Source organism: Coturnix japonica, chromosome 15 (assembly GCF_001577835.2).
Source record: "Coturnix japonica isolate 7356 chromosome 15, Coturnix japonica 2.1, whole genome shotgun sequence".
Taxonomy (NCBI): domain Eukaryota; kingdom Metazoa; phylum Chordata; class Aves; order Galliformes; family Phasianidae; genus Coturnix; species Coturnix japonica.
The window spans coordinates 3,116,407-3,134,019 of NC_029530.1; the positions used below are offsets into that span (position 1 = coordinate 3,116,407).

Here is a 17,613-nt window from a genome sequence, read left to right on the forward strand (position 1 = left end):
ATCTGCTCCCCTTCATGGAGTACAGCTGGCATCAGTTTATCTGATCTCGGCCCAGCTCTACTTAAATCTCATTGCTGCTGTGACATCACCTGTTAATTTTGTAGTGAGAATGGAAAACTCACTACATAAAGACTGTCACAGTATAAAGATACTGCAGGCTCTCACAGAGCCGCTGCAGATGGACAGTTGTAGATCCAGCAGTGTGAGCTCAACACCCTCTACCAAAAAAGCTATAGACAAATGTCCTACATTTGGCAAAATACTACAACTGGCAGATTACAAAAAACTCCTTTATCTGCTCGTCTGCAACTGTGATTTAGTTTTAGGGAAGAGAATTTGTGAGCTTCAGGTGTGTGAAAGGAGACTTGATGCCTGAACTAATCTATTCCGAGCACCTGGTCTAATATTCTATCAAGAGACAACTTCCGATACTTCAGCTTGATTACTAATGGGCTCTGATCTTTGCAAAATGTCTTGGTTCAGCTCAGAAATGAACAGCTCAGAAATGAACATTTCCATTGTGCCAATGGAAAAATTAAGATCTACAATCAGTGGTGCAGATCAGTTTGTAAGGACATTGGGAACAAAAAGATAGCAGAAGGAGATACAGTTGTTCATACAAACTGTCAGCAGTGAAAGGAAATATCACAAATAAGACCAGCATTTATAACTACACTAGGTTAACTAGGAAACTATACTTGAAAATCTAAGTGCCCAGTGTATATGAACAAATACCTGGATAAAAAATCTTTGGTTACTACAGAATCAATGCTGCTGTTGTATTGCAAGTTATGACTATGCATAATACATAACTATAGTGGGACCCATGGGACACGCTGGTATGTGAAATCACATCAAACGTGTTATAATCACTGCCCTGACTCTCACTGACAAGACAAACTATCAATATATGAAACTCTGACATGTAATCTTTGCACAGATGCTTTTCAGCTTGCATACCTAATGGATGCAAAACCCACTCTTCCTGCCTAGAGATCTCAGCACATTTCTCCCCCAAAACACTTCACCTGTGCCCAGTTCTCTCCTCTGCATTGCAGAGCTCCAGCCAAACTTCAGGCTCTCTCCTGCTGCCTTCCCAACTATTACCTATGGAATAGCCCTGAAGGCCACATACATACTTCACCCAGCCTGCTTTCCATCCACAACTACCATGCACTCAGGTGTTTTCTGGTAGGTAGGTCTCGTCTAGTGAGTAACCTGAGGCCACATCTATCATACACTGCAGATACAGTCAAGGACTCCAACTTTGGAGATTTGTTCTTTTCCTCCCTCCATATCTGCCAAGAATACAGAACAGGGAAGGTGGGAAAGTCTTACATGACTTATGCTGGTTTCATCCAATTGCCTGTATAATCATGGTAATAAATACTCTTCACACTGAACTACATTCCAACTTTAATTTTATGCTCCTGTGGAGGATTTTATTTAAAGTAATGTTTAAAAATAATTTATGTAAATTACCTAAGAACAGAAGCAGTAATGTAATATTTCTTGACAGGTAGTCCTATTAGCATTCTTTTAAAATGTGGCTATGGAGGACAAAAACTTGGAAACATATAAATGATAAAAGAAAAGAGATCCTTATTCACAGTTACAATACTTTTGCAGAAGCCCAAAAATACCAGTATCCATCTGGAAAACAAAGCTAGAAAGTAAACCGGGGAAAGAGTATGGATGTTCTTTCAGTTACCTCAAGAATCATATTGATGCTGCAGTGATGAAAGTAAAATGCATGGTTTATTTATTATTTATAGGATGAAAGTAAGTCTGCAATTAAACCGTTTCATATCAGCTTCAGCAGATAAAAGAACATGATTCCTAAACATCAGAGAATCACCCCAGGGAAGGCAAATGCCAGCTGTATGTAAACTCGGAATAGTGACAGATCTACCTCAGCTCAGAAGTTACCTGGCATGTCTGTATACTTCACAGACCAACAGGTCAGTATTGCTAGGGGACCATAGGGAGTAATGGCTGGCACCACACACACTTGCAAATTAAACTACTCAGTAGCAAGGTTCAAAGGGCTTAGAAACTTCAGCTTTGTTCTGGCTTGATGTCCTGGTAGAAATGGCACTGACCCACGTTTGGCAGAGATAAGCCATGTGCAACCAGTGTGTTGCTGCCAGCAGCCAGTTGAGCTGTATTTCCCTCTACCAACTTCAAAAGTTTTCTCTGCTAACAGTAGTCCTTCCAGGTCCTGCATGCACTCAAACTCAGTGCTTGGCTCCTTTCTCTCTGGCTTTGAAGTTTGTTTACCTACTTCTGTTTACTTGGCTCCTTTGGTAAGCCTTCACAGATGCTGGACATACAATTTTGAACCTTAGAATGCAGAATAATTCCTCCTGTCTTCCCATTTAAACGTGGTTTTGCATTATTTATTGCCCCAAAGTAGCTGGTTATTCTCTTTTCCTTATCATTTTTTCTTTCAGATCCCATTAACTCAGTGTCAAATATTCCATAAACTTGCAAATTCAAGTAATGGCTGGATCAAGCCATGATTTAAAAGTAAGGTGTGCAGATGATGTAGTATCAAGGACAAAATGTTTCATAGCTTTCACCTTTAGTTTAACTGCTACTTCCATCTCCATATTGTCACCAGCGATTGGCAAGACTTTATTTTCAGACAAGAAGCCTTAGCATATATGCAAATAGTTAATGGTGACTATAGTTCTGCCCGAAGTTTCCTACTCACCTGTATGCCATAAAACTTCACTTCCTTCAAGAACAAATGAAGAATACCAACAGCGTTCACAACTTAAAATGATGCCCATTGTATAAGAGTCAGTTCATCTCTCTCCCAATTTAGCTTTCAGTGGACAGAGCAGTCCACAGACCAGACACAATGATTTTTTTACTAACCACACTGTGAAGACCCCCCCTCCCCCCCAAAAAACAGATCAGTAACAACTTAACAGTAAGCAGTGTTTTATGCTCCTGACCTACACATACATCACAACAAAACAGAATCTGCTGAACTTAAGCAGTGAGGATTTCTTTGACTTTTTCTTAAAAGTGGCCCAGGTTCTTCAAGACAGAGACAGACTTGGTTGATTTGTTTCTGATAGAATTAATGTAAGAACAAGCAAAGCTGATGTCACTGAGGTTATAGCAGAAAATATATTACCAGATACTGACAACATCAAAGTAATCAGAATAACAAAAAAGAGAAAAATTCTTACCAGAACCTGTTTTCCCATCTCCTGTTGTCAAACTGAAACTTTTAAAGCAATATTCAAAGTGCCAGGGACACTGTTCTTATTTCCAATATTGAAACCATGAGAAACGACTTGAAACTGGAAGTGTTCTAACTTAATCAAATTTTTTGATCTAATGTAGCTCTTGACTTCTGATAGACATTAAATAGTGGTTTAAAAACTGTATTTGATATGGTTTGGAGAGATAAGGAGCAACAAAAACAAATGGTTACTTTATCTTTAAAACCATGAGTGAAAACGTTAGGCATTCTGTCCATGTCTGTGCAAGGAGAAAGTTCAGCAACTTTGCAGTGGGATTAGGATGTTATCCTGCAAACAAAAAGTCTTCTGACCCATGTGCAAACTTTGATATTTACCACATTATTTGACACCTATAAAATTATAAAAAGGCTTTTATAAAATCAAATGAAACCAGTCATAGATATCATCGGAACTACTGTGCTTCAAATTATGCTTTTCTCTAACTGAGGAAATATATAGCATATTTTAATTGATCTTGAATTCCAAATAGAACTTGGAACATAAGATGCTTTGAGTTCACAGAGGAAGCCTCATACAAGAATGTCTGATGAAGCTAATTGGGTCTGCCATGAATAATGTATCTGAATGCTAAGCCAGATACAAGCAGAACATTGAGGGAAACACTTGAATGTATCAGAATTAATACCAGAAGAGCCATCAGTATGCATGTTCAACATGATGATATATCCTTGAAGTTTTGAAGAAGCATATGGGAGGCAAGGAGCTGTTTGCAGGGAATAAATGTATAAATAATTTTACAAGTACCTTTACATCTCAGCCTCCATCATCCTGAAAGTATCCCATTTTGAAGAAGCATTTCAAGAGGAGAGAGTGCTTCTCCAGCAAAAAACATTCCAGAACTTAAAGAACTTTGCTTCAAAACCACTGGAAAAAATTGAATATTCCAGGGGAAAAAATGGCCTGCAGGAGTGTTCTCATGGCTTCAAAATAATGGAACTAACAGAATTCACCTGCATGAAGCACCATTTAATAGGATGCATTAATCACACACTCCACAAAGAAGTTAATATCATACATTTTGTACTTTGGAAAGTTATCAAATAGATCATTTCAGTAAATGTATGAATGGAGGCTTTAAAAGTAGCTATAACCTCTCTCCAGTGTTTCTTATTTAAAGGAACTCTATAAGAAAAGTGAATGAACTAAATACTGGAATCTGTGTCTGAAACACAACTTCTATACATCTATATAAATACATAACAGCAAAGCCACAATGCAAAAAAATAGGCTCTCTCTCCCCACTGGTACTTATCTTCATAGAAACCCTACTCTGAAACTACTGAATTGTAGTCCTTAATTATTTTCCAACTAAGCAATATCTTTGCCTTAACAATGCTTTATATTAACACTTAATGCTGGACATTATTGATAATGTTTATCTAAAACTTCAGGCTCATACTTCTTTCAATTAGTTTTGGGTTGTGCAATACGAGTTCATATTTCAGTTAGTGCTCAAAAGGAAATATGACAGATGCATAACATTTATTCCAAGGCTTCCTTATGGAACCTTCAAAACTGAAGTGCTGTAAGTTGATGAGAACTGAGCCCCGTTCATTTGGCAGGCTGTAAAGCAGCACAGGCTACACAAACATTCAGCAAGGCTGACACCTAGTAAAAGCTTAGCGAATTGCAAAGTGAATGAGAGATAACAGCAGAGCTTCCAGTAAAGCAATTTAACACCTAGAGCTTTAGAGTGAGCTGAGGAAAACTGCTCAGTGAAAAAGTTAAGTTCCCAGAGAGACATTAGCATGTAACAGAAAGTGAACTGAACTTTTGGAAGGGAAAGAAAACTTGTGAAAGGCCTTGTTGTTTTTGTTACCTGGGGATCTGAAAATAGCAGTCCTGTATCTTTATGTTTTATTATTGCTGCATTTCCAGGAATGTTCCTTGCAAGCACTGGAATATCCAAGTCCATTGCCTAGAAGAATATGGAGAAAGGAAACAACAGTTTCAGGATACAGCTATTTTGAGATGTTAATGTTGACAATTTTAAAACAAAAAACAGAAACAATTAATTCAAGTTCTTCCCCATCTCTTCAACGTTATAGTTGAAAAATATCATGTCTAAAGTGATCTCCTTTACATAACTTCTATCAAATATTTTCTATTTTTATCAGTATTGTAATTTCAGAAATGTTTTCAAAACCAACCAATCCAGAAAGTCAAGTAATAACTGTTTTATCCTTTATTCCTTTCTGTATCAAAATATGCAGTTTGTTCCCACTGGAAGTTCCCAACATATGGAAGGCTTTAAGAGGATAAAATTAATGGTCAGATCAAAGGTTGTCACTGTAACTCCTACCATTATCACACATAGAGAGATTTAGTTTACAGCACAGAAAGCCAGCACTCACCAACACAGAGTATCTTGTTCCATTAAAACACATTTTATCTCAGATTTTCTACAGCATGTGCAGAACTAGAGTGATCTGGGCAGCATCGATATTAGTGAGAGTAGAAATCACTTGGCTCCTTTCTTCAGTTCTGATTCCTATTGCTCATATAAGACCCCTGAAGGAATTTTGCTTTTGCTGGCCACTATCACTATAGCCAGGCTTATCCTCTGAGCATTCAGGGAATGCAGGAATGCATGCAGTGACATAGCTCCCAACTGAACTGTACCACACAGGGTGGAGAAAGGTTGTGCTTTCAGAACACATCATGCTTTCAAAACATATTACCTACAAAGCTATTGGTTTGCAATTCCTCGGTGATGAAGGAATACATCGGGAGTAGTAGAATTAAATTATACCAATTTTTTTCTTTATTCATTTATCTCTCATATATACACATGTGCTTACGTACTTACATACATTACAAGGGAAGTGTGGGATCTCAGTGTGGCAGCACTTCAAGCTGCCTGCAGAATCAGGAGCAGAGCTGCAGCACAGCATCCACTCAAAGACAATAAACCATTTCCAAGAGACCTTAGGCCAGGCAACTTTAAAAAACATGACTTAGATTTTGAAGTACCCAGCATGCAAAGGCTGGCCAATCAGCTCTGTTACTCATGCATGCCCTGCCTGAAAATTTAATTGCTATTGATGAATTTGGAAATCTTGAGGTAAACTGACTGACTGTAAACCTAGAAAAATGCATACAGCATAAGTATCACAGTGTTAAATGAGAGTGAAATTCACTCCCCCGAATCTTTAATCTGTTCTGTGTTCCATACTGATTCCCTGTCACTTCTGAGTGAATGCAGTTTTAATTACTGTCATTACACTCCTGGATGGGGAGTAATTCTCCTTCAGTCTGTGAAGCAGGAAAATAAAACTGCAAGGAACAAAACAAGAGAACATGTCATTTGCTTTTTCTTTTTTATATAACCGGAGGAAAAAAATACCTTGATATCTTGACTGATACTGTACAGAACCAATTGAGTTTTGAACAGTGAAGGAATGCTGCAACTTATGGAATCTGTTAATAACTTAAAGTATCCACAAGAAACTGCGCTTAAATCACCTCTACAGACAAATTTACAGTGGACATGGAAATTCAACAGTCCTTATGGCACAACCATCTGCTTTGCAGCAGTGAGGTCTAAAAAATAATAATAAGCCTTAATGACATAACCTATTCTTCACTTAGTACCAGAAACTACTGGGACAGCTGGAGGTAATTCAAACAGATTAATGAGCTGAGCATAGACAAACAGAAAGTATAGAAACTACAGACCAGATTTCTGAATGTAACAATCTATTGTGACACGACTTCTTATTGAAAATAATAATTTGGTGAGGAGAAATACAGTTTTTATTAATCCTCAAATTATTTTGTCGTTTCTTCTGACTTTGCTGTTAAAATAAATATAAACGTGTTTTTCAAAGGTAGGTTTTAAAAATATATATGATAGAAGTATGTACTTATCAATACAACAACGAGTTTTTCATGCCAAAATTTACCCAGGAGATGGGAGGTGCCAGTATCTGACAGCTTTGGAACTCTTTTGGCTTTAATTACTCAAATGCGGATCTTACATGAGGTTACCAGACAAACATCGGCTTCTTTCTGAATCAGCAGACTTTCAGCCATTCACACTGACAGGCTGAAATGCCCTTGTGTTCTGTAAGCTGCCTGTTGTTGATATCACTCAGAAATGTTCATTGAACAGGGAGCAAAAATATTTTGCTTGAAAATGAAGAGCTTGATAGTGCTTTTGAAGCATGTTAGCTTTCACTGTCTCTTGCCTAAGGCCTTCTCCTCACCTCTTTGCATCTCTCCCTTTATAAAACAAAATCACAAGTGTATTTCAGGTCTGGCTACTTTCCAAACAAGCAATTGTTCATTCAAGAGAAAGCACCATTAAAGAAAAAGAGAAGGAAGAAAACAGACAAAACGCAAAGCCCAGGACCGGCCATTTATTCCCACAACAGTTACCTACAAAGCAGAGAGGAGTTTGGATTTGAGCCCAGACAGTAGTGGAAACTGTGCCAGCACTGGTCAAATACAAATATGGTGCTGTGTGTCAGGTCTGTCCTGGGCTGTGCCTCCTCTTGTGGTTTTACAGGCCAGCATGGCATCGCTATAGCTCAGCCTGGAGTCCAGAATACATTTATTGCTTTTATTTTATATTTTTATAAGGTGTGTTCATTTACTTATTTCTGAATGTTACTTTAGTTGGCAGCTCACTGAAATTCATCAGCAAGTTTGTATATAACTTTCCATTATTTCTGTACTGTAAAGGGAAATACATTTGTTCTATCTCATACACTTCTAGGGCAGTAACCACTACACCAGAAAACTTCAGGTCCCAAAACACATGGGTACCAATGAGTTATAGCTACTGAAAGACAGAACAGATGGCTAAATACATAAGATGAGGGGCTGCCTTTGCACTAGCTAGCCTTAAACAAATGGGTAGTGCTGTAAATAATTACTGCATGAAGTGGATTAGAATGTAATTTAGATACTTAGCCTATTTTTAAGCAGTAAAAATAATCATTTGCATTGTTGAAAGCATGTATAATTTACTGACCCGGGTTCCACAAATAATAGCATAAAGTAACATGTTAGTCCATTGGCCATCTGTTTTGTTACATTAACCTGAATGCAAATGTGTTTTAATGCTATTTCCAAGGGGTACAGGATGGAGATGCAAGCTTTGCAATCAAGCTACACAATAAGCAGGGGATAACAGTGTAAATACAGGTTTTAATTTCCATTCTGTCTTCTGGATTGACCCTTATCATCTTCCTCCCAATCTATGCATCTTTTTGTGGCCCTTCTTCATTTCTGTGCTCTGCAACATCTTTTTACTTCACATATTGTTTAAGAATAAATTTTGCCCTATGGTAGAGTAGACTGGCTGTCTTTCTCTCCAATGATTACTTTCTTTAAATTGGCTTTTATGTGTGTATGTGTAAATCTAATATGCATAGCAATCTAGTGATTTTTAGAACAGTTATACTACAGCTGAAAGCATAAAAAAGAAATAAATGATTAAATGAGGCTGGATTCAAAACATTTTACTCTCCAACTATATAAATGTTCACATTCACATTGTTTTCTCTAATTCAAATACCAGACAGAAAACAGGTTGGTTACAGCAAAATCATCAATATATCAGTACTGAATGACAATGTAATTAGCTATGGTTTCTAGTTCTTTCATACCTTAAGGCAGGTTTGAAATCAAGGCGGTTATATATTTATCTATTATATACTTATCTCATGCTAAAAGCAAGCTAAGAGTGCGCTCAGCATTTACAAATTCATGACCTGGTTCACTTCTGAACTTTCCAAAGAATGAAAGCTGCATTTCCAAATTCAAGCAAGATGTTACAACCAGCCTAGGACCAAAAGATTTTTATGCATCGTTTTCTGCCTTATTAATTTAACAAGATCTTAGCAGATGGCTCTTCCTACTGTTGACCATCTCAGGCAGAGACTTCACTACATTAGAATGACACTTCCTCTGAGAGGGAGAGATTTTTACAGTAGTGTATGTTATAAGCAGGTCATCAAATCCTACTCTACTACTGTGCAGTAAACAGATGCACTTTAACAGTTGTTGGTGTTTTTTGTCTGGTATGAAACAACAACAGCAAAATCAAAAGTGTAGTCAAAAAATGACCATCTTTCCTGTCTGCGTAGAGATTTTCAGTTAAAATTAAGAATAATGACAACCTCAGTAAATCAGAACAACTCTCATCTAGTATCTGTATTGTTGATTTAACTAGAGTGATAAAATTACACTCTATACTTTAGGGAAAAAAAAAGACAAAGCATAGAAGTTTGTCAGATTAATGCATGAAAACCATAACTACTAACACTTGCAAAAAGAAATAGTTTTGTTTTGTCTATTCTGGCTTTGAAGCATAGACATAAAATGTTGACATATATTTCTAGTGAGAAAAGGCAACATCAGATTCAGTGTAACCTCAGTGAAAAACCTCATTGCTGTTACCTAATTACAGTGGAAAAACCTAATTGCAATTACCTCCAGAATTGCAGCAGACATCCCCTCTGAAATGGAGCTGTTCACCACAGCAAAGCACCTTCTCATAGCAGCATGAAGATCATCCTGTGGCATCTCCTGTAATAAATGTACTCCAGGTGACCTAGGAATACGGTGCAAAGAAACAGGAAACATCCTATAAATGTGTTGATGTGTTCTAACTTTTGCTAAAACTTAGTGATATAAGGTGGTCTGAGCAGTTCAGACGCAGGGATGGAAGCCTCACCTTTTGATTTTCTCCTTAATCTCACTTGTTAGAAGTGGATCAACCTATAAAATCAAAATAGGTTAGTATGGTCTTCCCTTTCCTTCTCCCCCCTTCCCTTTGAAAGGATTACTGCAATAGCTCACACACAAGCAAGCAGAATTCTTTTGAAATAAACATGCAGATAAATCAGTAATAATAATTACAACAACTTACTGCAGGCCCAATTATGCCCAGATGAACACTAGGCTCCTTTCTGTGCCAATCTAAAAGAGAAGAGGAAGATCTTTCTTTTAGTCAAAATTATTCATTTTTAATACCATTTTAAAACACAGAAAGTATTCCTTTTCCTCTAAAACAAATATAAACAGTTGCAAGAGTAAAGTTGAGCTAGTTAAATACTGTATTTCTACATAGAGGACTGAATATGCATCTGATTTCATGCTCTGCCCTCAGATTACTCCTCTGAATTTAAAAGATTAGCATATCTGAAAGTTTGCAGTTAGCATTTCTGCTTCATGAAATCCCTTATGATCCAAGACTTGTTTAACTAAGCTCGGATATTAATTTTAAACCATCTTTAGAGAGAAATGCTCTTGAGAATGCAGTGACCCTGGACACTAAAACAAAATGATTTGAAGTTTACCTGTTTTGTAAGCAACTGCAACCATTAAAATTAACACTGAGTTATTATATACTCAAGAAAAATCTGCCATTCTTCCATGACTGGAATAGAACTCTGTAACAGAACCAGTTTTCTGGAATTAATAAACTACATTTATTGTGAAATAGAACAAGGCAGTGAAGGCCTAAAAAAATAAAAATAAAAAAATAAAAAAATGGAATACCTGAGGCTACATTCTCAGCTTAGAATATCTGAACCTTTGTAGATACAAGGTGAGAGTATGGCAAAACATTCACCTATATGACTACAAGAAAATGTTATAACAATGGGTGATAAGATTTGCTTGTAACGTTTATAATATTACTTAGCGCTCATCAGATCAATGTGACAGCCACAGGATGGTAAGCTAAAGAAAGTTATTTTGAAGTAGATGAACCCTTCTTTTGTCTTCCATTAATATTATATTGTAGCAGCCAAACAGTCTTCCTAACAAGTAAAAGCATCAAATTATTCTTTGGTTTTAATGCTCTGTTATTCCCAGCTGGCAGGTAAAGACACAGTACAGAAACAATACATTCAACTGATCAGTGGGATACACAAGCATTCTTTAAATATAGTTATATTATTAAATGTTTGCCATGAATAAAACAGCTCATAGACATTAAAAGAAATGCATCTAAATCTGGGATCCAAGCAAGGTACCTACCTGAGAATTCATCTACTAAATACAGAGGGTCTTTGACTTTTCGAAGTCCACAGATCAAGAGAAATACACGTAACTCATCTGTATCTGCAGGAATGCCTGTCACAAAACATTTTGAAAAATATAAATGCAGTTAAATAAAATAAAACCACTTCAGAGTTTAAGGAATAAACACATACAATGAAAATAGCAATAACAGGGTGTGTTCTTAAAGGATTCTTATTTTTGTTCCATCTGTTTCTTGCTCTTGCACTAATCTTTAAATCAATGCAGTGAACATGATCGTGCATATCATTCTACAGTGCATATGAGTTCATTTCCAAGGACTGAAAAAGGATGGGGTTTGGAGGAATTAGAAGAAAGGTGATCAGTTTCTTCAACATCACAAATCAGCTTTGTCCATTATACAAATCATTACATTTCTCTGTTATTCTACCCATAAAAAAAGTACTCAACACCTGTTTTAAGAATATTCCGAGGCTTGGGCAGACACAGGTTGCTGTAAAAGATCAAGTAAAGGTCAATAGTTATCTAGCCCTAATATGCCAGCAATGCTACGGTGTATTTAAGCAGAAGTTCAATTGTCATAAAGCGTTTAACACTATTGTTAAGAAATACGAATATAAAATAAGACTGGAACAAATCTCTACCTGTTGGTGTTCAGCATTAAAAAAAATTCCTCTTGCAATTATACCACAATAACCCACAACAACAACAACAAAAAAACCAAAACATTCTTTGTTATCTTTCCTCATGTCAATGGATGGGATTCATGTGAGCCTTGCATCAAGCCTCTGTCTATCAGAGGAAAGAATCAGAATTATGGTGAATACCCAACTGCTATTGCTTTTAAAACTAAAATCCAGTTCAGGGATTTTTATATGCTCCCTGTCACAGGGTTCATTATTGAGTCAGTTCCATTTAACTTTAGCAGCTTGAGCTGTCAAGAGTGGCTGCAGCAGACACGGTTAATAATATTTTACTGGTTATTGGACCAAGAAATAATTTGTAATTTATAATATACACAAACATTTGGACTGAAAAAGCCATTCTGGTGCAATGGTCCATTAACACTGTTTGTTTTTAAGACATGCAGCACTGGTCTCAATTCACGACAAACTCAACAAAAAACAAACAACTAGAGCTTGTCAGCAAAACTGAGACTGCATTTTAACTGCGTATGGTGCAGATATTCATTTTAAACTATGAACCCCCCATCCATCAGTTATTCTGAAACAGAGTGCAAGTCAGCACAGAAGGATGAGGTAAACAGCGATGAGCAATCAGGTCTTCCTGTTTTCATATAGAGATTACAGAATTACTATGCTCTTCATCTGAAACATCATAGCCAACATTAAATACACTTGAAATAATGCCTTCTTATCTCTTAACATCATATTGTTTCTATCTTAGAGCTTCCAGAGTTTTTATTTTATTAGATATTATTTTCAAGTGCTTTGACAATGAAAATTACTAACACAATTGCTCTGAATTTTGGATTTTTACATTTGGGTCCTGTGGAACTTACTTAAAGATACTTCTCTCAAGCATCTCATGACTATCAGTTTAATTATTTCACTAGTAAAACTACTTAACATAATATCTAATAAAGAAAATAGCCCACTTATTTGACCATTGTGATTTGAATAAATGAGCAGATTATTCCCTTCATGCAGCTTTACCAAGTCCTCCTCTACTGTGGAATGTTTTTTCTCAAATTGCAGATATTGGACACCGCCCTGAGATTGGATCCTGCAAAGCCTTTTAAAAGCTGTCAAAGAAGAGCTATTTGAGCAAGGATTTGCCTCTGCTATTCAATTTAGTGAAGTGAGAGTCAGCTGTAGTTTTACTTTATTGAATGCTGTAGATCTTACTCATCACCTAATTCGTTTTTACAGGCAGACATTCACCAACTCAGTTCACTTAGGAATATATAAAGACATTCCTGAGAAGACTGCAGTACCAGCACATCACAGCCACTGTTCTGTACTGTGGACTTTACTCATTCTCTACCTGCTTAAGATCAAGCTTAGGTAGCACCTGTGCATCTTGTTAGCTTGCCACTCATTCACTGAAAATTACTAGATTTATGTGTCAAGATAATGCCTTCATCAGTTTTTTCACCCACATGTTGTTTTCTCAAGCCTTGCCAGCACCCCTAGTGTGAGAAAAATATACTATTTGTACAAGAAAGCAATCATTTTAGTATGTTTTGTTCTCATAAGAACTCTAATAAGGGGAACAGAATAACTGCAACAGCAGCCCTTACACAGGCAAAGATTTAAGTGTGCTTTGTTAATATTTTTCTGTTGCTGTGGTCTGGCTTGTTTCATTGTCCTTATTTATAAAACAGCTGTGTATTGACCGCAGCCACTCTTGAGAGTGCTAAGCAGGCCACCATCTTTTACAAGATGCGAGAGGTCAAAACAACAAGGGTGATTGATAGGATTATGATAACTCACTCCTCCCATCAGCTTGACAGGATGCTTTTTTGATATGCCGCATAAGGAACTACAGGGATGGTGACAAATAAACTGCAGGTGAGCTGAAATGAATCAGCCACAGTGGCAGATTAAGACTGACGTGGAACTCCCAGTTATGCAGCTCCTTTTTCATGATGGAGCAGTGCTCAAAATGGAAACAGCAATGCAGCGTGAGCATTTGAAATTTCAGAGCAGAACTGCATGATCAAAAGGGAACCCAACTTCTGTGGTTCAATAGGTTTTTCTAATACTGGAATCTGGCACCAAATACAGTGTCTAAGAGATGAAATGTGATTAATACTCACAATGTGTGATCTTCTTCTGGCTTTGATTCTGAGTCATGGTGTGCCCTAGAGAAACTTTCTCAAATCTAGACTGATTCATCCAGACTTACCCATACATCTGCAAGCTGGCTGAATAATCTTTTTACATGAAGCAATGACACTAGTTTAATTTCTGATTAACTGTTTGGAGGTATTCAGTTACAAGACAGCACGAGAGAATGAATTATGTTAAAAACATCCAGAGGAAAACATTCTGATAAAGCATGGAGGTGAGAGTTCATTATTTACTATTTGATTGGCTCCTAGGTTGTTCCTTATCTCAAAATGTGTAAGATGAATACAGGCAAACAAATAACATGAATCTAGAATCACTTCTAAAGCATGAGTAAGGACATCGCTTTTCTAACAAAGTCAAGAATAAGCAGAGATGTTATCACATGACTTCCAAGTGTTTACAAGAGTGTTTATTAGGATTTACAGCTTCAACCACATTCCACAGAGATCAAAAGGAGCCTTTCATCAAGGTATGAGGACATCAAACCTACCTGTGATCTTTAGTAGCTATATCCCATCCTTGAGCTAAGTCGTTAGAGATCACACTCCATTTTTGCATGTACTTAGACTGTCATTTTCTCCAGAAACTTAAACTTTCATTGTCTCTCTAAAGACAAGCATCTTAACTCAGAACCTATTATTATGTATGAAGATTTCCAGGTTATAAAGGCAGACAAAAATATTTTGAGCATGTAGTCTGACCTCCAGACTGACCCACACTGTAGTAGTTCCCTACAAATGTACCGGGTTACTAAATAAACTGAAATGATTGCCTTGTTGATATCTGCATTGAATTTTCTCCTTGCTCTGGCTATGTTTGTTTACAGTCTCTCACACAAGTAAGACAAACATGGTAACTAGAATGCAAATTATCTTTTCAAATCTATTTTTGTAGATTTTACCAATAAATATTTCAACAGCAACCACTGAAAATAGTGCAGCTAGCACACCACCACCATTCATGTATCACTATCAAATCTGCTGTCGAGACTATGAAAAAAATTCCACTATTTTTGTGCTATGATGGTATTACTGTTTTCTACTGATTGCTCCACATTAGGAGAATTTTAAACATTCCAAATCCCTAGAAAAGCAATTCAAAGGGAACTCCTAATTAGTCTGCAATAAGTGTAGAGGTACAGCCAAAAACCTGCCTCCATGTGCAACATTAAGTGGAAATTTTAGTCTGCCACCAGCAGTGGAAACAGAGACAAGACTGATGAGTTAAAACAGTCATTAAAACAAACAAACACTGAATAATGCGATGCCAGTGTTCAAGTTATAATTTAACAAGCACAGATGCTGAGTTACATTATTGTTTGCTTTTGATGTACCTTATGAATTATTTTGCATTTTTGTATTAGTACAAACTAGGCAAAAACTGTCTCTGCTATATTACATGATCTGCACCTTAGGGGGAGCTTCCTCCTCCCCAATCTGTTGACTGTTCTTTTAATTGTAAGTTAGTTGACGATCTACTCAATGCTAGGGCTGGGCTAGCAAGAGACTAATCATTTCACTGCAGAAAAAACTATTAATCTTGATGGCACTGTGCTTGTGTGCCATGATTTACTAAAACAAAATAACCTGTCAATGCTCAATTTAAAATTAGACACCAGTCTGGCATAATGGTATACATTTACTTATATGATAAAGCAATTGAATCATGAGGATTCATTAGTAACAGAGAGAACAGATATAACTGTGAGAGATCAAATGGATGACTACTGAAATGTTTTCACTGCTGTGAAATGCAAATAAATTCTTTTGGGGGGAAAGATGGCTGTATTAAAGTATTTAATTAAAGTATTGCCAAGATCAGGTAATTCAAAATTAGGCCATCAGCACTACATGCCATCACATTAGTGAAAATAGAGACAAACTCTATATCAAGACCAAACAAAAATCAGTACATATTTCCTTCCTTTACCAGTTCCTCACCTCAGCTGCTCTTCTGAAAAGGACACACTTTCCGTTACACAGCACAGTCAGGTATTGGCACTTTAGTTTAACTAATCTTCTAGGGGATATTGACTCGTACCAGGAATAGTTTACCTTTTGGTGTAATTCAGAACTGAACAAGCCTACAATATGGAGACAGTTTACTGATTGATGTTCTACCTGTATCTAATGACTCTCATATCATTAAACCATTTTATTACATAATCAGTCTTCACATTCTTAAATTCTATCCAGAATTATAGCTATTAAAAATAAATATGGTGTATATGGAAAAAAGTGAGCCATACCTGCATTCTGTAGAAACCTATACCAGTCAAATGTTTCAGTGGGAGTAGTCCTGATTCCTGTGTTGAAGAAAAGAGAAATACAACGCCTGTTTCCTGGATAGCTGAACCATGCCTCTTAAAGTCTTGCTATAAGAAAAGATATTCCTCTCAATATTCCATATTCCTCTCAAGCACATCTCATTTCATACACAGCAATACAGGCAGTGGCAAAGAGTTCAACTTCAGTGGAGTCAGCACTTCAAACCAAGGCCCACTTCAGCAAAATATTTCCAGATACGCACAGATAGATACATAAACATACAGGTACTAAATATAATACCTAAATAAATTGAATGCATTACTCAATATTTCAAAACTCTCACCTTGATATTGGACATATATTTTCTTCCTAGCGTCAGGCTTCGAAGAGAAGGAAAAGTGATTTATAGTTCATCATAAAAGATCTGCTCAGCCTTTTCAAAAAATCTAGCATAACAATAATGCTCATCACTGTGATTTTCTTTTGACAAGACAGATCATTAGGAAGTAACATTTTAATAAATCTAAAAGCCAACAAAATTAGCACTTTAAATTACATTTACAACAAACATCTACAGTATCAAGGGATTAGTTTTGTAATTAACACAATTACCAGGTCAGTCAAAGCACATTTCTTCAGTTTATCTCTATGTATTTTCTCATAATCATTAACTTCTTTTTCTGTGCCATAAACAAAAGATGCTCAATTACAGAAGCTCTCAAAAAACACTGGTTTTCAAAGAAAAAGTACAGCTAGTTTCAGAACCACAGACACATTTACCCGCAATAGAAGTTTTAAACACCTCATGCATGAATCCAGCCCTTCTTACCACTGACCTTTTCCAAGACTGTTGCTGCCAAATATATGTAAGACTTGCCTATACAGGAACATTGGCCAGTAGTGGTTACTGCAGTTATTCCCAAATAAGAATTGCATGTGAAATTATTTGAAAATAGATGGGAATTGCAACACTTCCAAGGTTACTCCTGAAGAGCTAGAAAACTAGTTTTTTAATTGATATTTATTAAACAAAGTTCTTACTTCATTGCCTCTCTATAACTCCAACTTTGAATTTGTGGAATATTAATCTTTTCTTTTTTAAAAAACAAACAAAAAAAACCTCAAATCTTCTCAGGATCTTTCAAAAAGGACAACAAAACAGAACTAAAAAACAAACCACCTAATGCACTCTTCCCCTCCAGCAAAAAAATCACACTTTCTTTGAGTTCATTTGGAAAAGCTCTGCATTCA

At 36.5% G+C, this 17,613-nt stretch overlaps 1 protein-coding gene across 1 annotated transcript in view; it reads right to left on the bottom strand.

Moving 5' to 3' along the window:
* GLT1D1 (glycosyltransferase 1 domain containing 1) overlaps positions 1–17,613 on the bottom strand; it is a 36,037-nt gene that overhangs the window by 2,042 nt on the left and 16,382 nt on the right. Inside the window, exons 5-11 of the mRNA XM_015878380.2 lie at positions 16,706–16,742; positions 16,344–16,400; positions 11,277–11,372; positions 10,162–10,211; positions 9,967–10,010; positions 9,723–9,843; positions 5,101–5,199 (exon numbers count right to left, since the gene is read on the bottom strand). Of these exons, the coding sequence (XP_015733866.1) occupies positions 5,101–5,199; positions 9,723–9,843; positions 9,967–10,010; positions 10,162–10,211; positions 11,277–11,372; positions 16,344–16,400; positions 16,706–16,742 (504 nt within the window). The remainder of the gene's footprint in view (positions 1–5,100; positions 5,200–9,722; positions 9,844–9,966; positions 10,011–10,161; positions 10,212–11,276; positions 11,373–16,343; positions 16,401–16,705; positions 16,743–17,613) is intronic.